The following is a 16,736-nucleotide window of genomic DNA, read 5'->3' on the forward strand; positions in this document are numbered from 1 at the left end:
GCTGTCACCGTGACATCTCCTTTTCCCACTGAAACCAGGCTGTGCAGTCGGCCGTGTTTATACAGGATACAAAAGTCACTTCAGCCATGGGGTAAAACTTCCAGAGGTCATATGTGACTTTAGCCTTTCTGAAAGTTATTTGCCTACTTCAATTTGTGGGAAGATGTTCAGGTCTTATCTAAAACCCTGGCAAATCTCTTTTTCCTTCAGGTTTTAGTATTTTGAGTACTTAAAGAGTAAGGAAAGTACTGTTCTTGTCATTTTGTATGTTGGTGCCAAAATTGGTATGTACATTCAGGCTATGTAAACAAGGGCATTTATACCACATACATTAATTTGGTTGTGGTGATGCCAGAAGTGAAAGAAAGGGTTTAGGTTCTCTCTGCAATGAACTTTGCATAGATGTAGAGAGCATCTTTTGGCTTTGATATGACTTCACTCATAAATATTACTTTCAATGGTGACTGTTAAATCTGGATCAATATTTTTAAAATGTGTCAAATTTAATGTCATCCCTATATTTCTTTTTCTTAATAAAAGATGTCATAGTTTAAACAGACCACTTAGGTTTATTCAATCACTAGTCTACACATCTGAGCAGTCACAAATAAAAATTTGCAACTACAATTAAACATCTGTTCCACATCAAGTCCATTCAGAGACTTTTCTTAATTCAGGGTTAAAAACTGATCTTAATGGTACATTAAGCAAATATTTTTATCACAAGTAACCATAGAACCTATGTCACCTCCAATGTATTTCATTTGTCCATACATGCATAAAATATGGTCAATGTTGGCATCCTTTTATCGCCTTTTGTTATAAATGTTTAATTAGACCACTGACAATGCAGTAAACAAACTCAATAGGACCTTAATTTGCTTCTCATTAGTAATCATTATGCAGTTAGCACTTCTTTTTGCTTCTTTAAACTGTGCTATCCTCTACTAAAACCTAGATTATATTTAAAGCAGAAAATCTAAACAAGTCTTTACTGCAGATCCCAAATTTAATGACAAAATTTCCTCTCAACTACCTAAGAAACCATAGAACTAGGGGAAAAAAAAGCAAGCTGATTCCCACCCCATGAAAGCAAGAAGCAGGTGTAGATCACCCTAAAAGATTAATAATTTACACCTGTTCCCACAGATGTCAATTATCAGGAAAGGAGGAGGTCAAAATTATGTCATTTGCACTGTGCTAAAAAAAAATTAAAAATTGCTTCTAGCAATTAAATCTCAGACATTCTAACAGTCTGCTCACTCAAGCTATTAAAACTCAACTGCCATTACATCTCACAAATATTATTCAAAAATTACTCAATCATGAACCAAAGTTATTTTCTCCTTTAATATGGTTCTGTCTTTTCAAGTAAGCACAAAGTCTCAGTCATCTACAATTTTTGGCAAATACCACTCAACAGCTTTCATCCTTGCATACTTTGGCAAGTCTCTCCAATATACTTACATGTTGTTATGCCTGTAAATGAATTGAACTCTCTTTAAAGACAGTAATAAAAGGTAACTGAAAGTTCCTAACAATTCCCAGACTGTGAAAGTTTTTTTAAGTCATCCAGGACCATTCAACCAATAGTTTCTGCCTTTTTCCTCCGTTCCGGGAATTCACACATTACTCTGAGGAGTCTGAAGCTATGTGAATGTTATCTCGAAGAACTACAATAGTTTTAAGGTTAAAATAAATCCATTTAATTAATCACTCATGTTCTCTATGGTATAGAGAACATCTTCTTTGGTATAACACTTCCATGCAATATTATTTTGTGATATATTTCAGAAGTTTCCTAGAGATAAAAAGCTTTGGACATTTTTACTTTAAAGCTACAAAACACAGAAAATCAAATTGTTTTGTTAGTATGGAACCTGTGGACTTAAGTAACTTTACACATTTTAGACTAAAAGTTAAAGGGCTTAAATGCAACAGTTCAACAGGTGTTATTTTGCTTCCATATGAACCCTTTTTGAGTTTCCAAAAACCAAAATAAAGCAAGTTTGAAGAATGCCTGGTATCAAAGTTCATAACACTTACTCCCACTTAAAGTTTTGAAGTCCTCACAGCAAGCAGCCAAGATACAGAGTAATTATTTACAGACCAGAGACATATTTTATCAACTATCAAGATACCAATGTAGAAACACTGATGGTAGAATTGGCTACAGTTTGGGGGGGGTGTGGGGGGTGTGGGTGTGTGTGGGTGTAAATAAATCAAAGACCACAAAACACTACAGTTAAGAATTCCAAATTATGATGAACTGAGGAATAGGTTTCACCTTGTTACCAGGCTTAGTTTCATTATGCTGACAGGTCATGGACTTTTCTGGGCAATAGTGGAGTACCTTGGATGTTGTACCTACACTGGCATTCAGACAAGCGTATTTGGAGAAGATATACTCAAGAAAAATACTATAAACCAGGTCCTTCAAATTTTTATGTACAAATGCAAAGTAATAAAAGTACAAAGATAGATAAGAAAAAGACTGAAGGAAATCATCACAAAAGCAGCTGAAAAAAATGTGTTCAAACAGTTCTCTAGAAAAAGAATCATTGACTTAAAGTTGAAACTGGCAAGTTGACACCAGTCAGAAGACTTATTAAGGCAAAATAAAGAGTTCTAAGGGCAAAAGAACAAACGGATTACTCTCAGAGGTGATAAATTAATTTACAAAGTAACCTTCAAAAAATATCTGAGATGTGCTTTATGTTGGAAGCCAAACATCAACCATGTCAGGCACGCCCTGGGCAACAGGAAAGACGTGCAAAAACAAGCCAGAAGGAATAATTCCGTTGTCAAACAACACTAGGTGGCTGCAAAGAAGAACTTAAAATAATTATCAATATAAAAAACATACAAGTAACAAAGAAACAAGAAGGGTACAAATCTAACTGTATTCCTACAGCTACATTTGATGACAAATTCTGAACTACAAAAGAACAGCATCAAATTATAGTCGTTTGCAAAGATGCCTATATATAACAGTAAAAACATGCTGATTCACCATGAGTGAACTGTTTTTTTTCCCAAAACAATTTCATATATAAGCTTACTATCTCAACATGTTAAAGCTATTTTTTTTCCTAATTGAGCATCTCCTTATCAGTTTCTTTTCTGTAGCACTTGCTAACAAATGACACACGTCAGAGAGAAGGCACTCATAGGAATTAGCTTTCAGAAATATTTTGTCACAGAAAGCAAGTTTTGTTTACTCTGAAATATCTCTCAATGCTTTCTGCATGTCACATAAATATACTTTTGTTCCAAAAAGTGCTTTGACTCAATGTAGATTCCAAGAAAATGTCTTATGCAGAAATTGCATCATAATAAATACAAATTTTATTCATGTAATACAGGCTAAGTTTGCACATGTACTTAATGTGCAAAATTCAAAATAAACCAAAATAATTCCAGTTGGAACAAAGTATACATCCATGGAAATTTTGTACTCATATAACTAAGTTTATAATTGCATTGCAATTTGTGTTGGTTTATCTTTTTTTTTTTAATTTTAGATAGTACATAGATTCATCAGAGTTCCTTATAAATATTTGCTCCCAAAATCCAACTCCTTTCTGAAGATTCGAAGCACGGAGGGAAAGTAGAGTGACATGATATACGATTCCCTTATGCAAAACCTACTTCTACCCCTGCCCTTTTCAGCTAACAATAATGTAGCATTAACCCTTGCTTGCCAGGGGATAGGGATAAGAAGCCCTAGAGCACTCCCATTTTTCCTGCATAAACAGGAATAAGTTTTACATTTCACAATGCACTTGTGAAACTCCATGATCCAACCAAATCTCAGAACATCTTCACAATTGTTGCTCAGCTACAAAAACACAACAATACTAAACAAATAAATCAAAGAACAGAAGAGCTAGCAAGACACCACAATCTACTTACTGTCCCTGTCTACCAGTTGCTGTCACAGACATGCTGCATTTTCACCTCAGCAAATTGTATGCCTCTTATTCCAGCCCTTGAAAGTCAACCTGACTAATTGTGCTGGAGTGGGGGAAGAAGATGCTTGGGAAAAAAGATTCATGTGAATTATCTGCAGATAAACCTACATTTTCTCCTCAAATTTAACACTGTATGTTAAAAGATAGTTTTGTCTTTTAATACTAAAGTGCAGAACTCTACTCTTACCCTAAAGCAGCTAAATCGGGCCGTTAAAAAAAGGAAGTCAACTTCTTTCTTAATCTGTGGATAGACTAGCAGCCAGCTTTTTCTTCAGTGAAGAACTGTCAGCTTCTCAGAAGCCATTACCTATGATGCCATATGCAAGCAGGGACAACCACACGGAAATACCATTTCTGCTGCATATAATTCAATATTCCATGCATAAAACAAGAAGTACTCAGAGAAAAATAACTTACGACATGGGTCAGTCTCAACCACTCAGAATGTCAAACAGTTCAATATCAAACATAATCTCTGAAGGAAAACTTTTGCAATTCACCATTTTTTATAGGTAATAGTCCAGAAAGTTGGAATAAGTAACACCAGCCACTTTAAGAAGCATGCGTTACCAGGGGCATAAGGAAGGCTCACATAGCACGCGACACAGCTGATCATGACAGAGCCCTCCAAGATGCAACAGGCTGAAGACAGAACTTCCTGGGCTTCTTCATTACTCTCTCCAAGTGAGGATATCATGAAACTCTGTAACAGAAATCTTAAAAAAGGATGCAGAATGTATTCAAACAACTTCTGAGTTTCTAGTGCCACAAAAGAGAGGCTTGGAGCACGTTTGTGCGTAAACTGGACCTGGAGGTGGCAGGAAGTTTATCTTCCGTCCTCCCCCAGTTATCACATCTGTTATGTGCACTCTTCAGAGTCCCATTACTTCTTCTTCAAGACTTACCAGGTGCATAGAGAAGGAACTCAGGTACATGTATAAAATAACAGAAGAAGGCTGTATAGAAATCAGATAGAGCCATAGGCCTGGTGAAGCACATAGACTTTGATCTAGGAAGTCTATTTCCTCAAACAATATGAGTGATCTCTATTGCTTCTCTCAAAGAGAAAAAAAAAAAAAGGAAGAAGAAAAAAAGGTAAGGTTTGGACTTCTTTTTTTCCTGCAAAGAAAACAAAATCTAAAATACAACTTCCCCCTGACTCCCTCCACCCCTGCCAGAGGATGACACAGGACAAGCAATGGCCATCATTAAGCTAATAACATAGCTTTTCCTCAGATGATCTTTGGGAACAACTCATCTCTTTCACTTTTCGCATGGTTCCAAAATGAATTAGGACTTGTAAAGAAAAACTATGATGCTGTCCGTTCAAATACACCAGAAAAATGCATGAACGGACAAGCTATTCAGTGGAATGATAGAGCTTTAAAAAATATCCTTATCCCTGAGTGCAATACAAACTTACATTGTTCCTGATTCGTCCCACCCCCCCAGGACTCTCATGTCGACATCTTCAGTAAGAAAGAAAAATCAAGAAAGTATAGCAAAACTGTTTCAGCTGGATTAAATAGTCTCTGGCTGCACTAAAGAATTATAGTCAAAGAAACTGAGACAGTCTAAGTGATCAAATTTGGTACTTCACATGCTAAATAATGATTTCAAAAGACCAATCAATTAAATAGATCAAGAACATGAAGTAAGTGGACCTTGCAACAACTTGTGTCCACTCAAGAGCATGACACTGCAACCTCTGAAAACAGTAAAAAAGTGTGTTAAGGGAAAGCTGTTCTTGAAGCAACTTAACTCTGCCCTCTTTGAGCTGAACTATGTTGATAATACACACACTTAAATACAATTTTTGATGTTTTTGAACACAGATGCTGCAGAACACTTAACAGACTGAGAAACACTGAAGGATAAAATGGTAACATTTGAGTTTGGTCATGAAAACATACCAAGGATTAGATATGAGTACCTTTAACTCGAAACAGTAAGCCTGCTTCATGTAACCAACAAACACTTGCTAAAGATTATGATTTTCTCAATCTTGCCTTGAAAATTCTTTCCCTCACTCCTTCAGTTAAAACAAAGCCACCACCACACATGTCATCACACAGCTCTCAGCTGCCAAGACAAGAAGATTCTTGAGCAATATTAGGGTAATTATTATTACAAAAACCAATCTGTGGTAACCAGGACAGAAAACAGACATCTCAACATACACAAATTGGGTTCAGTCATATCACAGTTACAGGACTTCATCTATTCACTTACATTTATCCCTCTATCTATCTCAGCTTCATATTACAGAATCCAAGTGTTTGGAGATATAGCTGAACTCAATTTTTTGCAAGTTAAGATATCCAATTGCCACAAGATATATACTAAATTGTTAAAAATGTGTAGTGAAGCATGGAGAGCCTTGTCCAGACCAGCCTCTATAAGCTTTTGCTGCTTAGTCTAATTCTCAGAGATCATACACTGTTTTAAAAACTAATTCCAGATGAACTTCTTTTGTTAAACACCAACCTTAACTAAAAACTGTAATCTCTTTTCTAATACTGTTATCTTATATGTTCCACAAAAGCTCACTAGCATCTTATTGAATTGAAATATCCATTTTTTTAAGTTTGAAAAAATTCTTTCCATATCCAGTCAACTTTGTTTGAGAAATCAGTTGAATTAAATTTGCACCAAACATGCCACTTTGCACAATAAAGAACAAAACCAGCTCCAACGGCTGGGGCGGGGAGGAGGAAGATTGTATAAGATGTTAAATGAAACAAGGTTTAATTCTTTCAATATCCATAATTTTAAATCCATGTTATAAAAAATTAAGCATGTTGAAGTGTTTTAAAGCACTGGAGCTGAAGAAAATGTAGCCACCAATATGCCTAGAACTAAATTAAGCTCACAAAGCAAAAGGGAATATAAGCAGAATAGAAATCTAACTACCATGTGGATAGCAGCTTAGAGAGCAATTTCTGGTCTACTGAAATTGCATTTCTTCCTAAGCACACAGACTATTGTCAGTGGATATTCTGTTCTTTCAGGAAAAAAGAAAAAGGAGGACAGAAAAAAGAATGGAAATTAAAGTAAAATAGTGTCAGACCTGAGACACAGGAAGACAGCTAGCACCTGAATCTATACTAAGATTACCTTTTAAAATAAAGGAAAACAGAGGGAAATAAAAAACATCGGTATTAGAGTAAACAACTGGCCTAGATCGTGGAATTCAATGGTATCTTTTAAAAGTGAAAATTGTAGAGGACATCTAAGTATTGCTGGCATGAGGATTAATATTTCACCAAAGTGCCTAAGTCAGAACCATCATTTCACCTCAATGATACGCCACACCACAACAGGTAGTAGGTGCTGACCCCCCGACATAGCAGAGCTTCAGTTCACCAAGACTAGGTATGAGAAGAAGGGTTACTAGGCTAGCCCATTAGATAGCTCCTTGCAAAATGTCAAGATGGTAGTGTTAACCAGCGATCAATGCAATGTTTTTGGGGGCAGTTTGCATATAGGCACTGCATTTGTTACATTATTAGTCAACTTCATGGATCTACAGCTATGCCATTGGTTTTATTGCTTTAACAATAGTTGTGTGTTAATACCATTTGTGCTATCATCAGTTTTTAATTGACAGTGTATACATGTGATATGCTTTATATGAAAATATGAATTATTTTTCTAAATTAAATTAACACAGCTAACATGCTTAGAGTAATTCCTGAATTATACTCCTACAATGGTGAAATATAGCTATAATTATGTACATTAGTTGAGGTTTGACGGGACCTCTGGAGGTCATCTATTCTAACACCCCTGCTCACAACAGGTCAGTCAAGGCCTTGTCTAGTCAGATTTTGACTATTTCAAAGGGTGGTGACTCCACAACCTATCTAGGCAATCTGTTCTGGCATTTGATCACCCTCAACTGATATACCCTCACATTCATGTTTCAATGGAATTACCTGTATTTCAGTCTGTGCTCATTTGTTCTCATTGTATCACTGGTCACCACTGAGAAGAGCCTGGCTCCATCTTCTCTACCCATCTCCCAGCCAGGTATTTGTACACAGTGCTAAAACCTCCCTGAGCCTCCTCCTCTCCAGGCTGAAGAGTTCCACCTCTGTCAGTCCCTCCTCAGATGTCAGATGCTTAAAGCCTTTAATCAATGTTGCAGTCCTTTGCTGGTCTCTCTCCAGTATGTCCAAGTCTCTGGGCAGCCAAGAATTGGACCTAGCACTCCAGGTACTGAGCAGAGGGGAAGGACCATCTCCCTCGACCTGCTGCGGGTCAGGAAGCTGTTTGCCTTCTTTGCTGCAAGGGCCCATTGCTGGTCCATCCTCACCTTGTCCATTAGGACACATCCCCACACTCCCCAGTTCTTCCTCTGCAAAGCTGCTTCCCAGCCAGTCAGTCCAGCCTGTACTGGTCCATGGGGTTGTTCCTCCCCAGGTGCATGACTTTGTATTTCTCTTTGTGGAACTTCATGACTCCTGTCTGCCCATTTCTAGAGCCTGTCCAGGTCCCTCCAATATATCAGTCACTGTTCCCAGTTTTATCATCATCTACAAACTTGCTAAGGACACACTTTGTGCCATCATCCAGATCATTCATTGCCTTGGTATCAGTGCCTTTAGTATAGCATTAGCGACCAGCCTCCAGCTAGACTTCAGGCTGCTGATCACAACCTTTTGAACCCAGCGGTTGAGCAAGTTTCTGGCCTGCCTCACTGTCCACTTACCTAGCCCATACATCATCTGTTTGTCTAGAACAATCATGGGAAAGTGTCAAAAGCCCTGCTAAAGCTGAGGTTATATCCACAGCTCAACCCCTCACCCACAGAGGCAGTCACCACATTGTAGAAGGTATGGTTTCCCCTTTGTAAATCCATGCTGACGACTCCCAAAAACCTTCTTATGCTGAAGAACTTTGGAAAGGATTATTTGCACCATAACGTTCCCAAGGATTGAGGTGAGACTGATCAGCCTGACATTTCCCACATCTTCCTTCTTGAAAATAGGAATGACATTTGCTTCCTCTCCCTTCAAATCCCAGGAACCTCACCTGACTGCTGGGACCTTTCAAAGATGATCAAGAATGGCCTTGCAGTAACACCAGCCAGCTCACTCAGCACTTGTGGGGGCATCCCATAAGGTCCCATGAGACTTGTATCTCTAGTTTAAATGTTCCCTTACCTGACTCTCCCTTTTTCCATTAATTTCCAAATTGCATCTTCAGGCCTTTGCCATTAACCATTTACAGATAAGATGATCAAGCTGGAAAAGTAGAGGTTTTCTGACTAAAACAGCTTATGGACTAAGAATAGTGCATCAGTACTTTTTTTTTTTTTTTAAGAAACAAGGCATTACTATCCACATCAAGATTAACAAGATTCTAGTGAATCTAAGTTATATAATATCTGAATTCAAATATAATGTCCTCTTAATCATTACAATTACACCGTTACAAATTAATTGTATAGTACTGTATCTACTAATTGGCCACAAAAGTTTCAGTATTTAACTACTGATGAGAATCCTATCAGCTTATACGAACTGCAGCATTGATCTGTATGTTGACACTGAAGCTACTGCACCATGGCTTTATCTCCTCTCATGTCCTTTCCCAGCTATTGTCTTATATAAGACACATGCAGTAAGAATTAACAATGACAAAATTTAACAGAGAATAAGTTGCTGGGTCATATTTTGTTTTCTTTCACACTCCTTTTAAGGTATGTGAATACAAATTGATGCAGTTCTACAAGAAAAGAGGAATGTGATTGCACAGTCAAACAAAAAAGACCACAAGAAATACTGTATTAGCTCCAGTTTTATTACTGATTTATCATGAAGGTTTAAGATGGCAATTAGAAAAAGACAGGATTCTACCAAAAGCTATCTGTAAAATAACAGTAATGAAAACAAGGTATTTTTCAGTTTTAGTTCCTTATTAGCAAGCATATATATTTAAAGAAGTGTCTCTAATGTAAATAAAATATAATGAAGTTGGTCTACAGTGCATAGTAAAAACTGGAAGAGGCATCAGGAATGTCTCAACCATGGAAATTGCTCCAAACTAAAACTCGATTTACTAAAAGGTCAATCAAGGTAAACTGGGCTTTGCACTTTGTGTTTAGACTACAGAGTTTTTGTTTGTTTTTTAAATCTTGTATCATTTCTGTTACTTTGCAAGGCAGAAATATACCCACATTTACCCAAACACTAAATATTAAAGGAAGACTAAAGAAAAGATCAGTATCAGAAGTTGATCTACTAGGATTCACTGCAGAGAGCACAAACTGAAATTTCAGTTACCAGTTGAAGCAGTTTTCTAATACTTAACATTTTGGTACAGTAGTAGAGAATAAAAAGCTCTACATGTAATTAAGAGCATGCATTCATTTATAAAATTGCAGTTAGCACTGCTCATGTCCTATAAATGATTCAAACAAACACATAAAACACATTGTTTCTATTCTACTTTGTCCTCCTCCTTAATTTTTGCTTCTGTTCTTACAGCAAACTCGTATTTGTTACATAAAACATATTTCTTGCCAACCAACTTAAAACAGAATCATGATAGACTTAAAATACTGCAGAATAGCATTTTTCAGTTGTAAATGCAAATTGGTATCTTTTGAAATCTGTGGTAAGCCACAACTTCATTTAAGTCTCATTTTTGGATGGGCAAAAAGCCCAGGAAGATAAAATTCATATAGGCTTCAATCAATACAGATGTACCATTCAGATTTAAACAGCCTGGCTTACGTGAAAAATAAAAAAATGACTCCAGGGTTACTGCATGATCTAAGTAAATTTTTGTTGTAGATATGATTTCTCTATATATTTCTCCATATATATTGATAAGATTATATAAATAAAAATATTTTTCAAGAACTTCTAGGTGACAAAATTCCTGCAACTTTAGACCATAAGTATACCCAGCCCTACTACGCATTGTGTTCTGGACAGCAATTATTATGTAGTCTATTTTCATATTTGTGTTTTGGTTATTATGATAAAAAAAATTCTTATGTAAACAACATAAAAAGTAAGTAGGCTTAACTAACATTAACAAAGGCATCACTATTTCTTTTTATAGTTGACTTCATCTACAGTGAAGTGGTCTATACTTGACATTGTCAGGGAGAGATCCCTGTAGGGATAAAATATTGTACTTCAAGAAACATATACTGAAATTGTTTGGTTTCAACATCAAGAATAGGAATTATTTAACAAATGGAGGCTTCAGAAAGCTTGTATTACTAGCAACTTTAAAACAAAAACTTTAAAAATTCCAGCAAACTGCAGCAAAACATTCCCAAGGAATATTTGATATTGATAAACAACAAGTAAGAATTTCTTAACTGATAGGAAGAGTTTTAGTAGAGAATGGGTTTCAAGAAAGCTGTACTAATGCATGAAATAGGACTTAAGATGTGATAAAACTTCAGAAAGTCTTAAAAAAGGTAGCTTTTTTTAGTCTTCTCCAACTATTAGTTTTTGCAAGATCTCCAAGGACAGCTGAGCAGTGTCCATCCAGTATTATATTACAGTATACAAAAGGACCTGCACACAACAAGCAATTAAACTACTAGGAAGCCTAATGAAATCCACAATTAAACAGTGTAGGTAATGACAGACATTGGAAAATGAAACGGGGCAAGAGAAGACAACAAGGTGTTAAGTAGAAGCCTGCACTATCGCGTGACTTGTGATGTGTATACTACATCAAAAATTGAACAATTTACATTAGACAAAAATGGGAATATTTTCAGGGTATCAGCTGGATCTTGGAAATGCCATAACATTGCCATGGTTTCATCCTTAGAGAAATCCGAAATATTTATCTAGATGTTTGGTTTTAGAAAAGGCCACTCTTCCTGACCCAGATACTCAGTCTAGGCACCACAACTAATCAGTTACAGCATCATGCAAAATATAACAACTACATTTGCAAGTGTAGCCCAGAACAACTATTTTTCCCCCATTCCTAACAAATGGATACTCTAGTGCAAAGCATAAGACAGGAATGTAAAGGAGGAGTTGATTTTAGTGAGGAAACCTATCACCTATAACAAACATTGATTTTCCACATAACTACCAACGCATTGTGGTTCTAATACTCACTTAAAAGTCTGCTTGCTGTGGGTGCTGCATTAGGCACCGCTGTGTAGAACTCCTGTTGCTTGGTCACATCTTTAGTTTACTGAACCCATAAATTAAAATTATTATATTCTAAACTAGCAGCTTATATGGCCACTGAAACTTCTCATCACCTTACAGCCATCTCATATGACTAGAAAGCAGTGAGACAAATTTCACAAAGAGAAACGACTATGACTGGAGGGAACAAGTAGAAGTGAAGCATCAGAAAGCCAAACAGACCTCACCAGCTGTTTCATTCACTGGATTCCTCTTTATCCTAGAAGTTTACAAATAATTGAACCCAAGAACAGCTTAGAGCTCCTCTCCTGTGAAAGCAACTGCTGAAGAGCAGAGGGCTTTTTTAGGAATGGGATGCGGCTGTGCAAGGGAACCAGGCCTCTTTATTAGACTCTGCCTTTGGTGCCAGCAGCTGGAAGAACTTTCAAAAATATCACCTACAGCTTTGTTTTGAGATACAAGGCTAAAGTCTTCAGATACTATGAACATGGTTTTCAAGTGTTTGCTAAGTTTATTGGAATTACAAAATAGAACTAAGCAACTTTTAATGTGTCTTAGAACTGACTGGTTGGAAGTACGGTTTCCCAATATAAACTGTTCTACAAGGAACGTTGTCTTTTTAAGGGGGTACCGTATCCCAGTATTAAATAAATGAGATTATTTCTGGGGTATCCATCAATCCAGCATGAAATAGGGAGTTTCTAGTTTAAATCAACTCCCAACCCTTCAGGAAGTGTGCCTGAGGAAGTCGTGCAGTTTAGAATAGTCGGTGCTGCATCTTCTACTGTGATTACCATTGAGCTTTCTAACAGAGAACAGCCTCCCATGCCCTTGCACTGAAGTGACTGGCATTTTTCAGGAGACAGTAATAGCCCAAAGTAATCTGCTGGTATGATCTACTTACTACCTTACTCATATAAAAATTCTCATAATAAATCAAACCAAAGGTTATTTCACTGAAGTAAGATTTGGAATGCAACTTTTTCCCTCCTTTCATGTAATTACATGTTTTACAATTTAGTCTTGAACTAAAATATTAAACAACTACTATTTGACTTAGAACTTGGACACTATGGTCAGACTCTATGTGTGTGCATACACACACACACAATATATATACAAATTATATATATATATACACACAATATATATAACATACATAATATATATTTTATATATATAAAATATATATAATATATACACACATTCAAAGGATATTAAAGCCATAAAAACCAAGAAGCTATTTTCCATTTAGCTCACAATCACTATTTCTGTTAGTGATCTTAAGTCAGATTTAACAGACAAATATACCCAATAGCTAACCTAGTGATTTAGTTTTAAACAAGCAATTGATGCAGCCATGAATATTTGGAACTAGAAAATAACTTTAAATATAAGTATGTATTTTATACCTGTAGCAGAATTTTTCATTGAAGCAAACTTTTTTTAAACTTAGTTCTCAAGCTGAGATAACTTTAAAAAAAGAAAAATTAATGAATTCAAGACAACTTTATTAGTACATGTGACACTACCTTCAGGCAAATCTTAATCTTTTGCAAATAAAAACAGGTTTGAGCTGTCAAACGGTCACCATTGAAAGGATTTGTATATTGCATTTTATCTTATTTGCTAGTGTACCACAGAGTGCATTTCTTAAGGATAAACTGGTAAGGTTTTAAAGATGGAGTTTTACAATGAAATATTAACTGGCCCTGCAAGATAGCAATGTGAATGAAACATTGTAATGAGCTCACTAGATACACAAAAATGTATTTATTAAACTCTCAGTGCAATGAAAGGAAATTTTCTTTTTCTCTACAGAAAAAGAGCTCTTTATATAGAGGCTTGATGCCTTACCTCTAGGTCACAGCTGTATTCCGTGCCATCCAGAAGCATCACTTTACACTGCACAGTTTTAATTTTCCTAGGAGACTTCTGAGGAATGTTTTCTGTTTTAATTTCAGCTGTCTGCACTTCTTTTGTCTCCTTTTCTTTTTCTTCTTGTTTTTCTTCCTTTTCCTCTGCAACTTTCTCCACTTCCGTTCCTTTACCATCTTCTTTGGCAGGCTATATAAAATACAGTTAAACAATGACTGAAACTCAGGAAGGTGGATATTTTTGACTTGTTCATTTCTTTTATAAGCTACTAATAAATACGACACTAAGCTTTCATTAAAGTCATGCACATACTTGAAGCACAATAACCGGTGTAAGCATTAAGATCTCCTTTGGGGACCAGATATTCTTGCCCTCAAACCACAGAAGGTACGCTTTTTTTCTTTTTTTTTTTCTTTTTTACTTCCTTGAAATGAGATAATTTTTAAAATTTTTTATTAGCTTTTTTCCCCCAACAGAAACAAATTTAACAAGAGGTCCAGGAATTATATAAAACTGAAAAACAGTTTTTATGAAAATCAAATTACACAGAAACACAGAATGGTTGAGGTTGGAAGGGACCTCTTGAGATCACCAATCCAGTGCCCCTGGCACAGTTTGCCCAGGACAATATCCAGCTGGGTGGAGCTATCTTCACAGGTGGAGACTCCACAACCTCTCTGGGCAACATGTTCCAGTGTTTGACCCACCATCACAGTAAAAAAATTTTTTTTTGTAATTTGAGATGGAATTTCATTTTTTAAATTTCTGCCCATCGCCTTTTGTTGTTTAATTGCATACTACTGAGAAGAGGCTGGCTCCATTTCACTCCCCTCTCTTTAAGTATTTACACACATTGTCAAGATTCCCCTTGACCCTTCTCTTCTCTAGGCTGAACAGTACCAGCTTTCTGAGCCCCTCCTCTTATGAAAGAATCTCTATGCCCTTAATCATCTTCACCACCCCAGAATGTGAGGTTTGAGTGTTAAGAACTGGCATGCAACTTTTCAAAAAGCAAGATTCTTGAGCATTGCAGAAGGTTGTGTCTGGCTTGTAACGCAGCACCAACCTTCCAGAATAAATCAATAAGGACAGCGACCACAATCATGGTTTCTAGGTAAAGGATAACAAAAATTGAGATTATAAGGACTTGGAGATAATCCATTTGTTATTTGTTGTAGTTAAGTCACTAAGGAGGTATTCATGCGATCCAATGGCTTTAGAGACAAAGCTGACTTAAGAAGCTTCTTCTCTTACCCCTGCTCATTTCTACCACAATGATACAGTTCAACATTCCTTTGAACTATGCCAAAGTGTGAGGTTACGCTAAAATTAAGACATCCAGAATGATGGAGTAAAAAGAAAAAAAAAAAAAGGGTCTGCCACAGAGCAGGAACTTCTAAAACCAGCTCTGCTACTTGTAACTGTATCACCCAACGGCACAATAGGCCAGATAGCAGCTGTCATTTTTTCCCCAATATGATCCTAACAAAGCCTTACATGAATTATATAAATCATGAATCAGGTCTCATTAAAATTACTCCAAACCATCCACTAGCCTTCCCACACATACCTGTGTTTCAGCACTACTAACAGAGTGTTTTTCTTCCTTGTCGTCTGCTTTAACATTATGCTGATTTTCAGCTGCTGCTTCTTCTAAGCTCTTTTTTGGCTGAGCCACCCCCTCTGCTGTCTGGCATTCACTTTCTTCAATTACTTGTTCTTTCCCTGTGGTCCTTTTCTTGGCCTCATCTTTGGGCTCTGTCAAGGTGTATGATTTTTGTTTCTTAAGCCAGGGGGGAAGGAAACGAGAAATACCCTTGCTTTCAGGTGAAGCTTTTTCCTTCTTCTGGCTACTTGGACTACTTTGGCTAGTTGGTGCTGGGACAGAGGAAGAATCTTGAGCTTCTTCAGAGGATGCTTCCCCGGACTTTTGATTTTCTGGAGTCTCTGATGCTTCTTCAGGGTTGTCATTGGCTTTGTCTGGTCCCAGCTGCTCAGAATCTTTCTTTACTTCAGTCTCTGAGCCAACTTCAGTTGTCATTGTCAAACCTTACACTAAAAAAAAAGCAACAATAAAAATATTTTTGTTACATAGCATTACTACTTTTACTGATTCTTACATTATTTGCAGTAATAATCTACAAGAGTTTCTAAATTAAACTTAATGGGGTTAAACAAATACTTCTTTACAAATTCTTAGCTCACAAGTAAAACCAGTAAGCTAAAACTTAGTGCTCTGCAGATAAAGATCTTCAAAAGCACTACTCTAAAGAGATAGATATACCAATAGTTTCCTTCTCCTTGATAAAAATGTAGCTGTGCTCACTGACATGCATTTATTTTACTATAAGGTACTTCTAATGTTATCGGCCAAAATTATTTCATGAGTAACTTCAGTTCTTTTTCTATTGGGCTCCTTGGCTGACCCAGAAGCTCAAATTTCAGAATAGTATTCCCCTTGTTTAGCTAAACGGATAGCTACCACCCCCCTACTATTCAGTGATGCTTATCAATATGACAAGTTTTATACAGAAAATCTTTTTAAACCAAGAAAGAGTGCATGCTTCTAGTTGTTCCTTTTTACATTAAGAGTCATTCTTGCCGTAAAAGAGGCTCACTTAAAATATCTATACTCTTAGACTGTATATAACTCTTCCACCCTCATTATCATTCATAACTTTTCAGCAAAGAAGCAACCAGTAGGCTTACAGTTGACAGTACCAGAAGCAGACATTGACTTTAG

At 36.5% G+C, this 16,736-nt stretch overlaps 1 protein-coding gene across 1 annotated transcript in view; it reads right to left on the reverse strand.

The window, feature by feature from the left end:
* Positions 1 to 16,050, reverse strand: part of EPB41L2 (erythrocyte membrane protein band 4.1-like 2) — a gene marked incomplete at its 3' end in the record, with an annotated part of 47,821 nt that extends 31,771 nt beyond the window's left edge. The window contains exons 1-2 of the mRNA XM_010291148.1: positions 15,564 to 16,050; positions 13,973 to 14,182 (exon numbers count right to left, since the gene is read on the reverse strand). Coding sequence (XP_010289450.1) covers positions 13,973 to 14,182; positions 15,564 to 16,034 — 681 coding nt within the window. The remainder of the gene's footprint in view (positions 1 to 13,972; positions 14,183 to 15,563) is intronic.
* Positions 16,051 to 16,736: the final 686 nt, after the last annotated feature.

Source organism: Phaethon lepturus, unplaced genomic scaffold, assembly GCF_000687285.1.
Source record: "Phaethon lepturus isolate BGI_N335 unplaced genomic scaffold, ASM68728v1 scaffold14460, whole genome shotgun sequence".
In the NCBI taxonomy this organism is placed as follows: Eukaryota; Metazoa; Chordata; class Aves; order Phaethontiformes; family Phaethontidae; genus Phaethon; species Phaethon lepturus.